Source organism: Hesperophylax consimilis, chromosome 27 (assembly GCF_061612785.1).
Source record: "Hesperophylax consimilis isolate HC1 chromosome 27, BYU_Hcon_1.0, whole genome shotgun sequence".
NCBI lineage: Eukaryota > Metazoa > Arthropoda > Insecta > Trichoptera > Limnephilidae > Hesperophylax > Hesperophylax consimilis.
In genome coordinates, this window is record NC_142862.1 from 7,241,297 (window position 1) to 7,256,157 (window position 14,861).

Sequence of the window (14,861 nt, forward strand, 5' to 3'; positions counted from 1 at the left end):
CACTTGAATAAACTCAGGTTCAAGAATATATTGTTCTGGCCCCCTAACACGAACACATCGATAATCTCTGTATCAGTTTACGTTGACACAATATGCTTCATTTAGTCGGTGTGAACTATTGTTTGTTCGTTAGCGAACTTCAGTTGTACTCGGGAACAATTACAATGAGTTACTGACGTTATCGATAAAATCTTTGTCGATGTATTTGTGTAAGGGCAGAGTTACAAATATCATAGTGTGTTCCTATCATCTCTGTCAAGTATCAAACAACATTTGAACTTCTTTGCAGTTGTAGCGATGCTACTAGAATATTCGGGAACGTTCGTCAATGCAAAACACATTGTAGCTAGAACTCTCTAGATACGATGCTATTATTGGCGAACACCTACTTATTGAATATTCTCGATGTACTGGACGCTATAAAACGGGCGCACCAAGATGTACTCAGTCAGTCATCAATTAGCAGTCACAAGTGAGCAACCTGCGAACGCTGCGAGCGCCCGCTGCCTACTAAGGCGGCCGGCCCCCGCGTCGCGCCTCTCAGTTACACCACGCACCGCTACACGGACCTACGTATGTACGCCCGGCTCTGCACGGACTACGGATTACCATGGACTCCTCGGGATCACATCAGTGCCCTGGCCCCGGATATCATCCGTGGCCTGCGCTCCTCTGCGACACCTTCGTTTCGGCCCTACGGCATAGTCGCCGGCCTGCATCTCCCGCACATCTGCCGACCAGGTACATCACACCTTCCGCTACACTGTTTCACACTGGAGTACCCGGAAGACTCCACGTCATCCCCAGTGCTGAATACATCCACGAGTCCGGTCTCTACCAATGCGGAATCAACCCAATGACTACCGCCTCGACCACTTCACCGCCGTCATTGCCGCTTACACCTGGTATCATCGTCATCGTTCCAGAGTCATCTCACAGCTGCGCTACTGACTCACCCCAAATAAACACTCTGAGACAACAACCACATTAAACATTCATAGATTACATTCATTTTGATATAATTAAATAAAACAAGATGTTTATACAGTTTTGTGTAAATTCTAACTTTATTTAGCGTGTTAAAAATGTACAATTGGAATCTTAGGAGTAATAAATATTATAAACATTTCACCCTTCACTCAAACGCAATAATAATCCGGCAAGAACAATAGTAATACATTGTTTATAAAAATACAACAACAAAAACCTTCGGCAGCCTGCAAAGAAGCATTTGCAAATTAATAATGTATAAAAATTAGTTACAATCGTTATTTATAATATGTTATAGTGTCTTTAGTATATTATAAATCATCAGGTTGTAAGGAAGAACAGGAGAATAAGAAAGGAATCAAATATAAGAGAAACAAATAGAGATATGGCATGGAAGTGTGCTGACTGTCGCCGTAGTGTCGTGTGTAGGTATAAGCAAGGGGGCGTATCTGACTTTTTCAGGTACGCTGTTTTATGCTAATAATTTATCATGTGCCATCTCTCTTGTTTCTATTATCTAGGATTATAGTACTTAGTAAAAACACGGTGTCTTCCTTGAAAGTCTCAAGCGAAACTGTGTTTTTACTTACCGCGGCAAAATAAGATTCGTAATTATTTATTTCACCGTCAATAATTAATAGTGAAATAAATACACAATTTTTTCCTGATATTATAAATATATTAAACCAAAATAAAATCATGAAAACTCGAATTGGTGTATTTTGCATAGAATAAATTTTAATACTGTAAAAGAGCTGCCCTTAAAAGAAACACACAAATGCTTTGCAGTTTTTGCCAAACAAATTATAAATTATCACACAAAATAAAATTTATTTACAGAGATTTTTTAAAACAATTCAATTAATATTTTTTTAAAAGATAATTAAAGTTGTTTAGTGGTCTTTTAAAGTAAATTGTCTTTAAAGGTAATTATAGTTGTTAATCTTAAAATTATCGAATGCTTATCAACAAAGAAAACATTTAATAATGAGATGAAAAATAAATATGTCAACTACTCGAGAGTTTTTTTTTTTAAATATAATAAAATTGTATAATGTCTTTAAAATAACTTTTCTGATGTACTTACGTATGATGTGATTTTAACTAAAATTTTTGCAATAAAAATGGTTGAACTTATAAAATAGCGGCCTTTAAAAATGTCTAAAAGTTGTCTTTAATATCTATTGGAATGCATTGAAAATAATTGACAAAATGTTTTCTATATCAAATATATATTTTACATACAAAAGAGACAAAATACAATTAACATTCTCAGCTATAAACGTTTTCAAGGATTCAAGGAATTTTCATACAATAGTAACAAAACGACGAAGTTGTTTTGCTAAAGTTTCAACATATTCCTTTATTTGAACTGAAATTATTACCATCCCATCTGACACTGCAAGGCAGTTGAAACATTGGCTAAAAGAGAAAACTCAACACGGCTTATTATTCCAAAAATCAATCAGCAAATGTATTACCTTAATCAAATATTTGTGAATATCAGTGATTTAATGACAATGCAAACCTTGCTGTATTAAATAAAGTGAAAAAAAACATGAAATAAAATTAAAAACAACATATTATGAAGAAGAGAAATGTAACAGGTCTAAATATTGACACAATAGCTTAGTGGTTAGAGCAGACGCCCGGATAGCAAATTCCATTGACGCCAGTAATAGTTTTTTTCTAATAATTCAATGATTATTAATATCATCACAAAAAAAAATAATGTAAAAGTTTTGTAAAAAGTTCTAAAATATAAATTTAATAACAAAGTTGTTTTGTATGTTGCTGCCGTTTTGTAATACGTTTTTTATTAAAATTACATGTAATAGCATTCTTATCACTGTATTTACGAGTTTATAACCAACATTTTCATCTAAGACAAAGCGCTAAAGAAAAAAAATTATTGATTAATTCAATTTATTAGAATATGTATTATTTATTAATAGGTACAAGCCAATCAGAAATCTGAGAAAATATATAACTATTTGTTTTGTTTTCCTGTAAAATAATCTGTGATAGTTCTAACTCATCTGACCAGCAGACGTTTGAGTAACTTGGCAGTAGGAACTGTTTCTTATTTATTATTCAATATGTTGTGTTTTAGGACCTGCACACCGCCTGCATTTCATCACCTCTGAGTATACGTCGATTAGTGCTACTTTCACCACCGCTAAGTAACACTACCCATCAAGAAAATTACAGATTTTATAGCCATATTAATCCTATGATTTAAGTCAAGTTAAAACGAGTAGTTACTCAACAGTTTACACAGAGGTGGTGAAACACCCTTTTAATGTTTTATTTATCTAGTAAATTTAATCAAAGAATGTTTGTTTTTATAGGACACCTCACTAGAGCTTCCATGTCTGAACTTTGTTCAACCAGGGAGCCAGGGATATTTCCACTCGGTTGAGTGACATTTTGAGGTGGGTTAAAGTAGGGGCTGTAGGAAGGGGTTTAATGTTACAAGGCTTGGAGAGGTCTAGAATAGAAAGATGGATTCTACTTATACAAAGAAGAGTGTCTGTAGCAGGTGGCTTGCAATTTGATCTTTATCTACAATTTACAGTTTTATTCTGAGATTGATGACAAAATAAGAGGAAGGTAACCATCTACATGAGATTTAGAAAAACCACCCCATCCCCTTTTTCCAACCCTTATAGAAGAAATCTGATACTTCTTGATAAAATTTTGCACATTCCACGTTCAAAATAAGAGGAAAATTGCTTTCTACATCTGATTTCGAAAAACTCTGCATAAAGCCCAAACAAAGCCAGGAACTAGACTACACAGGCAAGGAGTTAGAGAGAGACTCTATCTCATGTTGCCAAATTCAACTGTATACCAAAAGACCATGGTAAGATTCTATAGATCCCAAAGACATGTAGAAAGAATGTCAAATAACAAGACACCTTGAGGTGCCCTAGAACAAAGCCACCCAGATACAGGACAGAGAAGAGGTGAACAGACTGGATGTGGAAGAGGACCGGAGCAGAACGGGAAGAACGGAGGACTGGAGGCGAATGACGAGGGACCACTGGGGACCACCCAGTTAACGATGAGAGTATTATCACTGGTAAGCCGTCATCAAGGAGGCAAAAGCTAAATGAACATAGGAAGTAAGTTTGGTTAGTGGAATCCTCGTTGTAAGTTGTGACACAGGCCCTAAATTATAGTATAAATTTCTATTATATTATTTTTCTAGAGTGAAAAATCAAGCCTCTTTAACAAGTTTTAAGTTAAGTAAATAGTGCATTTTTAATATTAATTAGATATTGTACAATCTTAGAAGAAAATGTTGATATTTTCAAATACAAAACTAATGATTACTGAAATAAATGCGTTTCATTAGATTAAAAATGCAAACCAACGAATTAAAAATGTACTTCTAGATAGAATATATTATGTAGGTATTTTTAAAGTGTATCAAATATTTCTTTGTTAATTTTATCTTAAAAAATCCATCTTTAAAAATCGTGTTATTTTATTATTTAAAAAACCGCCCATTTTCAAAATCACAGTAAAAATATGTACACCATTTTATTTATAAATATAAAATTCAATTATCATCCTTACATACAACTTAATAATATTAGTTAATCGAATAAGCTAATGTTTTATTTTACATGTTTTTTTTTTAAATTTAAGACAAATTGTGAATTAGCATTTCAAAAAATAACTTTAAAAGAACTTTCAGTTGTGCATTTATTTTTTTTATTTTAAAGTGAAATATTAATGACAAAAAGAAATTATAAATAAAGTTAATTAAAATTATATTTTATTATTTTCTGTGTATTTTATTCAAATCCTGGATTATATAAATTATGATTAAAATTGATTTACATAATATCATAAAAGACAGAAAATTCCAAATTTTTGTCAATTCCAATCATTTTAGGATCGGTACATATTATTTATAATAATTTATATAATGATCAAAAGCATTTTTATTAAACAGTGAATGATGAAAAATTGTAAAAATCACACTTTATTCGTTTTTCCAGCGCGTTCTGTGCAGTAAAATATATATGTATTGTATTTACTTCTCAATTCACGTACAGAGCATTGTAAAATATAATCAAACATCCTAATATTAACTAAACGTAAAAACCTACACTTTTCATGTAAAAAGTCGACAAATCCTTAGCTTTTGGTCAATTTTAATGGAACATTCGAAAAATATGGAGCAAACCATATGGCAAAATGAATTCATATAGCTCCATATCTCGTGATGAAAATGACATTGCCTAGTGAAATTCTTATGTCGCGTAGGCTTTGTTTGAATATCAAATAATAATATAAACTAGAAATGTTATTTGAAGACTTTTTATAAGAAAATTATCACAAAAGCTTCGACTAAAATTATAAATAGTGGCAAGTTTAACTAGAAAACCAAATAATAATATTAACAAGGCGTTTGGAAACTCACACTACAAACTGAAATAGTGGTGAATCTGCATTTCATCGAGTCGCACATCAAAATAAAATAATTTGAAACACACAAATGCATAGTTAGCTCGACAGACGATATTGACAACCACCTCTGGGCTAGAACCCCAGGATACTAAATCAACCTGCTTGACTTTTTCAAGAGGGTGTGATTCAATATTAACAGGTCGATTTCGATTTTTTTATGCACTGCGGAAATATATGCATGATGTTTTACAGGTATTACAATGAAGCCTGCTCAGAGGAACTAGCGACATTGATCTCTGATGCAGATCAAACCACACATTCACAGTTGATTTTGGCAGCATGCCAATGAGTAATTTTAAAATTTCATTATTTTATAAACCGAAACAATTTTTCTTGTTTTCTTTTGGACTTTTCACATAAAAAAAAAATAATAAAACATGGCACTTTTTCAACTCGAAACGAGATTCATTCCTACTTTACCATTTGTGCTAAGAGTTTCCAAAAACACAATTTAATTACAAAAGCATCTTAAAAATTTAAAAAATATCCATAATATATTACAAATTATTTTAAAACACATATAATATATGATTTTTTTTTTAAATATGCCAGAAATCAAGTCACAATAATTATACTCCTCTTGAAATTCAATGCTGTTGTTAATATATATATTTTTTAATAATAATAATTTTACAAGTACATTAAATATTTTCAGTAGAGCTATCTAGTAATATAATCATTTTTTCAAATAATTATTTAATATTTCGTTTACGTGTTTTTTTAATTTTTATTTATAAAAAGTTAAAAATTCACCCTGCCAGGTTATTTTTAAAAATCTATGAAAATGAATAACATTCAATTGGTTCTTACAAAACGAAGCAGAAATTAATTTAAAGTAATAATTCAAAATTATAATATGTACCTAGAAAAAATATATATTCCCAGCCTTATCGGGGGAAACAAGAGATCAATCGTTCATCAGGCAGATGCTCTTGCCACTGAGCTATTCGAGCACCGTTTATGTATTTAATTCTGTGATGGCTAAATAAAATCTGCATCTCAAATAAAATTTGTTTGTACGTTTGTCATTAAAAATTCAGAAAATTACCCCTTACGCATGTGCGTTGCCAATTTTTGTATTTCAAATAATATAATTTCTTTATCTAGGTACCTCATTAAATATTAGGTGCTCAGCGGAAGAGTGACCTAACTGACAAAAATTTATATGGGTGAAAACATCAGATTGTTAAGGGCCCGTAGTAAGCGTTCAAAGATGGTTTGAAAGGGAGATATGTAAATATGAATGTTAGAGGGAGCGCGCTAATATTAAAAAAACGATAATAATGCTCTCGACAAATGCTTTAGTTGCATTTAAAGATATACTGTGAATTTTTTCATCCCTTAAACATATTTAATAAGGAAACAAAACATGTTTTAATAATTTTCGGAGCTTACTTAGTGATTTTTTTTCTATCGAGGGAATTTCATATAATTAACGTTTCGGCATAACAAATAACGAGAAACTTGTTATAAATGGGTAGAAATTGGGTATGCTGGGGCTTTGTCATATCTATGAAGCCAAAGCGGCCCAATTTTATTTTTCATCGATTTCAAAGAATGGCGCTATACAATATCGTTCTTCCATTAGTAAATTAGTTACTTATCGTTAACAATCTGATGTTTTCGCTGATTGTGAATTTTTTTTGCTGGGCCATTCTTCTGCTGAGCGCCTCATATAATGGCCAACATGAAAAATGTTATCTCGGTAGAGGTGGGTACTTTGTTAAAAAAAATACATTTTTGGAATTATGTAGTTATAACCCCTCAGACCTCTGGCATATTCTGTCAGAAGTTCCGAGTATTTCCGCCTTGCAATAAAATCCAAATAATTTCTAATTTATTAGACTAGTGTTATTACGTAATGTAAACATTAACGTCACATTACTTTTTGTCGTTTGATTTAAAGATAATTAAAAAAAAAAAAATCATGAAGTTTTATAATTTTTTCTCAAATTGCAGTTGTATATTTTAATTGTTCTGTGAATAACTTCTGAATTTGAAGATAAAGCGTGGTGTTTTCTCTTTCTACCACCGTTAAGTTCATATTTCTCAACATGCCAGTAAGGGAGACAATGATTTCTACAACACCATATGTGCTGTTTTGAATTAAATTTATTATGAGACTATTGTTCGTGTAAAAGTTGCAACAGACAATGAGAGACGTAAGGGAAAATTAATCTAATAAGTACTAGACATTTGGAAATAAGAATGGAAATTGTGTGCACATTATAATTCGTTCCTTTTTAAATAATTTTAATATTCCGTCTCGGCGTAAATACTATAGTTTCGACGGTCCGGAAGAACAATGTCGGATGTGCAAATTTGTAGTTTTGCAGTAGAGCTGTTTAGTTTCTGAAAGTTTCGTTTCTGTATTTTTACTGTTTTTGAGATCAAAAAATATAGTGTTGTTTGATATTTTTCAGTAACCCCTATTTATTTAATTGGAGAAATATACTATATAAACCTGTAAAAATGCAGAAACGAAACTTTTAACAGCTCTAGTGCAAAACTACAAATTTGTACATACGACATTGTTCTTCGGGAACGTCGGTTTATAGAGATTCTTCTCAATATTTTATGAACAAAATTACAAACTTATCTCTTTCAAAAATTATCTTATAATAGATAGTGCAAATTAAATGTGTAATAAAAAAGTTATTTTTTGTAAACACATTAAAACAGCAATAAAAAAAAGTTTGACTAAAATTTGAGGCAGTGTAATTGTTTGTTGGCAGGGTTGGCTAGGTTGGTTGGTTATGTTGTTATGCTTATCATCTTATGCTGGGACACGATCTGACTGCATCCAGGATCCACACCAGGGTAAGCAGGGAGAAGAGAAGGGCAGACAGGCCGACGGAAGGGCTGCCACTGTTGAATTCGCTGCTCTGAGCACAGGTGCCTTGAAATTACACAAATATCTGTTAGATTTTGTATTAAAACATTTTAAAATAATTTAGTTTCATAAACTAGATCGGATAAGAAATTATGCTGTGTAATTAGGAGACATTTAAACACCCAATGACAACTCTAGAGACCTCTGCAACATATAGATAACTAAGCAGAATCGATATGACAAACTAAGCTGACAATGTTAATTTATCAATAACAACGAACCAAGCTGCTTAATATATCGATAATATTATCTATATCGGTTAACTTGTGGAAGGCCAATGGGCAATACAGCGCATCAACTTTATTGGATTTCACGTTTGGCACGATCGAACATGTTGACTTGAAACCAAATCTTCTTCCCCTTGTTCTAGTCGAGGGGGCATCCACTGCTTAAACAAGGCATCACTAGGCATCTCCGTCCTGGACTACTTCACCAGCTTCAATACAGGCCCAGCAAGTCCTCTCCTCGCAGAGAAGGTGGCTTAGACAATTGAACATGCGCGACTTTCGCAAATATTGATTGTGATTCCAAAGGAAGAAGACTTATATATTTTATTTTATTAATATTTATGTTCAAAATTGTAAATGGTAATGTAGACAGCCTTGATTTAATTAACATCATTGTATTTCATGTACCCATAAGAGCTACTCGCTCTAAAACCCTGTTTAATTGTAACAATTCCAAGACTGAGCATTTCAAACACTCGCTTGTACCTAGATTACATGAAGTTAGTAATAGGTACGCAGATGCAGCGGATCTGTTTAACTGCACAGAAGCTAGGTACAAAAAGGCTTCACTATCATATCTTCTAAACCATTACTAATACAATGTAAGTCTACTCATACTTGTTGATAATATTTTGTATGTACTTGTATCTCCTTCTAGTATTAATTTTATACTTTCTGTCGTCATTTTATGATCAAATGCCACAGTTAATTGTTATTCTGTGACATGAATTATGATGTATGGTATATTTATACTGTTGATATTCAATAAATAAATTCTGTGTCATATGAGTCTTAACTGCTCCCAACTGTGTGGGACTAGGACATCCTCATTGGGGAACGTTGTGAGGCTGAGGGAGAGGGGGAGGGAAAGGAGATAGGGGTAAGCTTACCATTGATAGTGAGGTTGTAGGCCCTGTTGCCCTGCACCCCGGGCTGGATAGTCCTGCTGCACGAGGACGCCACCGCGCTGAGCCGCATGGCCCCGGGCTCAGATAATGGAGAGCCTCCTCGGCCCAGGGGCAGCGTGGACAGGCGGGCGCGGTTCAGCCGGGACCCGGAGTAGTCTGATAGATGGGACTCTGGAATGGTACAAAGTTGTCAAGCATTAAAAAAATATATATTTATGTAAAGAAGAGTGTCCCTAGCGGGCGGGCAATATGGATTTGATTTTTATTCAAATCTACAGTTTCATTCTGAAATTGATGAAATTTTGCACACTTGATCTTATATCCTCTATGGGATGTGTGGGATTGCACTTACCTCCCCACATTCTGGAATAAAGAATTTATTATTATTATTATATGTGTGGTAAAACCATGTATGATCGTGTGAGGAATGTGGATATCCGCAAAGAGTGCAAGGCTGATGTAAGCGTAATGAGTAAGATCAAGAAAGGGACGTTTAGATGATTTGGGCATGTAGAGCGAATGAGTGAAGAAAGGAGTGTAAGGAGAATATACGATGCAAATGTGAATGGTAGCAGAAGTCGGGGACGCCCGAGGAAGACATGGCACGACCAAGTGAATCAGATACTTGAGTCGGGCCATGTCAAGAGTCAGAATAATAGAAGAGTATGTATGAGACGATGTATGAATGTGAATGAGGCAAGAAGTGTGTGCCAAGACCAGGTTGTTTGGCGGTCCGTCCTCTCTGCCTACCCCTGCGGTGAAACGGCGTGATGGTTAGTTAGTTAGTTAGTTAGTTATTATTATTATTATCTACATCTAGTTAAAAAAACTAAAGCCTGGGCAACGCCGGGAACTTCAGCTAGTATATAAATAAAGTCAACATTAAACCACCATGGCGATATGTCAGGGTGGAATTTGGCTTCCTCCAATATAATAATCTCCCAAACTAAATCAAGTCTTAATGCGGCAGCAAAGCACTGTAAAAACCATTTTTCCAAAAAGATTCCCCATTTAGAAACATTTTAATAATCAACAGATATTCAGAAGACAAATCTTTAAATTTTTTGATATCTTCGTGAACAATGACTAAAAAAAAATGTTGTCTCTGCCTATAGGAAGTGGCTAATAAAAACTATATTGACTTCTCCCTACCTCAAGACATTGACTTTTGTTTTAAAACACACATTTCACTTTATGTGAAACATTATTAACAGTTTGACTAAATGGAAAGTTTTATTGTGTTTTATTGGTGGGTTATTGTGTCGTGTTGCACTTACTCCTTCTTTAGCCAACGTTTCAGACAGCGTCTCAATCATAGTAATTGAAGTAGTATTATTATTGTTGAGTGCCCTGTGCAAGCGCAATTGGAGCAGTCCGCTTCGGGCGCCGACTTGTTAAAGCGTCAAGGAGCCAAAGAACCAAAGAGCCAAGACGCTGAAAATACCTAACACCGCGCTCTCGAGGTTTTTACTAGCGCCAAGCGCCATTTGGTTCTGGACCGGTCATCGGTGCAGATGTTTGGACTGTGGTGAAATGTGTGTTCATGTGTGTAGAAGTGATAACTTGGTCAAGGCGATGAGGTAGTGCATCTTGTTTTCTGTCCAGCTGCTGCGGCATGAGTACACTCGTAGGGGATTTAAGTAAAATGGTATTGCTTACCGTTCCCGGTGCCGCTGATGGTGTAGATGAAGCAGTACCTCCGCGGGTCCATGGAGGCACGGGACTTGGGCGAAGCAATGAGGTAGTGCACCCCATTCTCTGTCCAGCTGCCATGGCATGAGTACGCTGAAAGAGAATTCAATTACGCCATTACCTCAATGTTGCCCATATTTCTCACTGAATAATTACAGCAACTTATAGAATAAGTTATGAGGGCCTCACAGTAACTAAGCGTGGTTATACAGAGCCCACAGATAATAGAATATTATACATACAAGCCCGTAAAAATGACAAGTGCATCTTAGTGTTGAATTTAATATCCACCTCTGATTTGAACACCTGAAATAGTATCACATAATCTTAAGGTGCTTATAGTATTCTTTGGAAAACAACACACAGACACACATACATGTATGGTGGGTTGAATTGTCGGATTTTGTGTTTCATCTCCCCTACAATGCGGGTCTTTTCAAGACCCGGGTTCACTCCTTCCACTCCTTAAAAGTACCCTCGACACAAATTCCTCAAGGTCTTTTATGACAGTTTAAAAATGGTAACACCGCCGATTCTTTTAAGCCCTAAATGAACATTATTTATTCATGGCTGCAGGAGCATCTTGCTTCTTGTTTCTGTTATCCACGAGAAGTGAAAGCAAAAATCAGTTGAGTTTTAAAAAAGTATGTATTAGAAAAGGAATGCCATCGAAACATTAAAAAAATGAAAAAATTTCTTACCACTGACGGAGCAAGAGGACTTAAACTCCATGGTATCCTGGGATCCTGTGCAGCCGACAGCCAGGGCTTCATACGCCACTCCCATGGGGCACTCCCTCACAGCAGGAACAGTGGCCCCCTGGTCCTCTCCTGAAATACAAATGGGCGACGGTTACAAAGGTGTAAAGATAATAAATGCACTTCTTCTTCATAGACATAGGCCTCCCTCAGATCTCTCAGAGGTCTTCTACAGATGAGATGGATTAAGGCGATGCACTACGTCGTGTAATATTTTAAATTGAGCCACTATCAATAACAACCCTTACGTAGATGGCGATAATGTTTAAATTCCCACTTAACACCATCCGCCTGTTTTGATTTATGCAAGAAAAAAACATGGCCAAAAAGTGCCTTTTATTTTATTTTGTGGATGTTCAGGCATAAATATATTTTTTTTTTTCGATCATTTTATAAATAACTCAATTTTCCACATTATCCAATAAAATCATAACCGAAAATGGGTTCGTAAGTAGGAAATTTTGAACATTAAAGCAGTTTTCAAATGCCTTTACATTATTTTTTTCTGGGCTTATAAAAAGACTTATCTAAAATACTCGATTATTTCAAAGGTCAAGATGTATTCTACTCGCAGTATTTAATTAAAGCATCTGAAACATTTCTAGGCGACCAAATTTTCAAACCAAAACACATGATTTTGCATTACTACGTATGGCATCGCCTTAAGAGCCAGAAATGAACTGAGGGCTTTGGATGGGCGGAAGTCGCCAACAATTGGCAGACCCAAACAAATTTGAGAGGTCAAAGATAGTAAGTTAATTAACGGCCCTCGCTACTAAATGTTTCTAGCGCGAATTCGAATATCTAACTCGCTGCACCTGGCAGCTGGCCGGTGCGTTCCATTCAATACAAGACGCGCACAGAGCAAAACAAATTATTATTAATTAAAGATATTGTGATTATGAAAATTATGTTAAAATATATTTTAGAATGTAATGCAATATTACAATAGCTTGATTCATGGAGGAGGTTCTCAGTAACAACATTTAATATAACTTTTTATTTGTTTTTTTTTTTTGATAAATACAATTATAAAGAGTTACAAAAGGCTTCCCTTTGTTCCAGCCTGGTTTCGCAGTGCGGCGGGGCACTGTTAATACTAAATTGTATAGTTTAATTTGAGGTCACGGGTTCAAAAGCCGGCGAGGACAAAACAAATTTAATTTAATTTATATAAGTATGTCATATTATAGAATTAAAATAAATTTTATATAGTTACATATAATGAATCTGTACCTCGTTCAAAAGTGGAAGATACGTTCAGTATCACCCTGGTGAGAGACCATAATTCAGGATTGAAAGTTGCTTGAGAACGGCGTAGATATGTTTAGTGACTAGATCTGAATAGCCTCGAACTTTCCAACCCCCCATCTTCCCTATCTCTAAATATCTCTAAATACATAAGGAATATAAATGAAATTTCTTTTCAGGACACTTCAATGAAAATGTTATTGATCTTCTTAAAAATTCTTACATGTTTTGGTTTTAACTGAAACCAATTTTACTTTACTTCTTTTCGGTATTATGCACTTTGAATTACTCAGGATTTATAATAGGCATCCAGGATCAATTAATTCGGGTAGCATGCAAAAATTGTAAAAGCGATTCAGCTGTTCAAACATATTAGTCTGCCGAAATTCGTCATCCCGTAAATTTTTTTCGATTTTTATCCGAGTTCAGTCCATACAACAAACATACAAATAGCTTTTTTTGTTACATGTAATTGGCCCTGAACCTGGTAAAACCAATCGTGAGATGTATTTACCAGAATTTCTCCATTTTTGCTAACATAATTTTTTTGGATTTTACTGCTTCTTATATGAGCATGCTGCGTGCTGCGAAAGGACATTTAATTTCAATCATGGTGTATTCAGAAGAAATTCCATCTGGTGTCGCACCCATATACGGATACTCTTCATGTATGAAAAGACAACACTTTTCTATGGTAATGCTTTCTAGTTCTGCAAGCTCCTTCAGGACATTGTATTCATGTTTGACTTTGACTTTGGACAATACCCTCAACACTACATCACTTGTTCCTGTATTCTCTCTGAAACCAAACTGATTGCTAGAGAGTATATTATATGTTTCTAAGAATGATACCAATCTCGACATAGCTAATCTCTCTATTACTTTTGAAAGAGTATTGAGTAAGAATATAGGTCTGTAATTATTAACATCTAGACGATCTCCATATTTAAAAAGGGGAATTACTTTAGCTTTCTTACAATGAGAAGGGAACATCCCACTCTCGAAGCTAATACAGTGTTTTCCAATAAGAGGTGTTATTTTGAATAGCCCACTATTTCGGTAGATGTTACTTTTGAAGCTGTCATTTTTTGACATTTGACAAGTAGAAACAACGCCATTAATAAAATGGAACGATACACGCTTCAACAACGCATTGAACTTATTAAAATTCACTTGAGTGAATCAAATGCAAATCATTTTGAGTGATGAGGCCCATTTCCACCTCGGTGGCTTCGTCAACACGCAAAATCGTCGCATCTGAGGCTCGAAAAACCCAAGAGTTATTGTTAAAAAGCCTCTTTACACTCAACGTGTGACTGTTTGGTGCGGTTTATGGTCCGGCGGAGTCATTGGACCTTACTTTTACGAAAATGAGGCTGGAGCAACAGAATGGACAACAGTGAATGGACTGCGCTACTGAAAAAAAATTAATGATGTTTTATGGCCGGAATCGGATGGTATTAATCTGGACAACGTTTACTTTCAACAAGACGGCGCTACGTGCCACACAAGCAACGAAACCATTGATATTTTACGATTAAATATCAAAATTACACCTCTTATTGGAAAACTCCTGTATTTACAAGGTGAGATATGAGACAAGCTAATTCGGATACATGCATTTTATACACCATAACACTTAAAGAATCAATACCGC

General features: G+C 34.7%; 1 protein-coding gene across 1 annotated transcript in view; it reads right to left on the minus strand.

Moving 5' to 3' along the window:
- Window positions 1-1,050: 1,050 nt before the first annotated feature.
- Window positions 1,051-14,861, minus strand: part of LOC149410535 (uncharacterized) — a 429,087-nt gene continuing 415,276 nt past the window's right edge. The window contains exons 13-16 of the mRNA XM_089648447.1: window positions 11,897-12,025; window positions 11,163-11,288; window positions 9,486-9,674; window positions 1,051-8,374 (exon numbers count right to left, since the gene is read on the minus strand). Of these exons, the coding sequence (XP_089504573.1) occupies window positions 8,247-8,374; window positions 9,486-9,674; window positions 11,163-11,288; window positions 11,897-12,025 (572 nt within the window). The 3' untranslated portion in view covers window positions 1,051-8,246. The remainder of the gene's footprint in view (window positions 8,375-9,485; window positions 9,675-11,162; window positions 11,289-11,896; window positions 12,026-14,861) is intronic.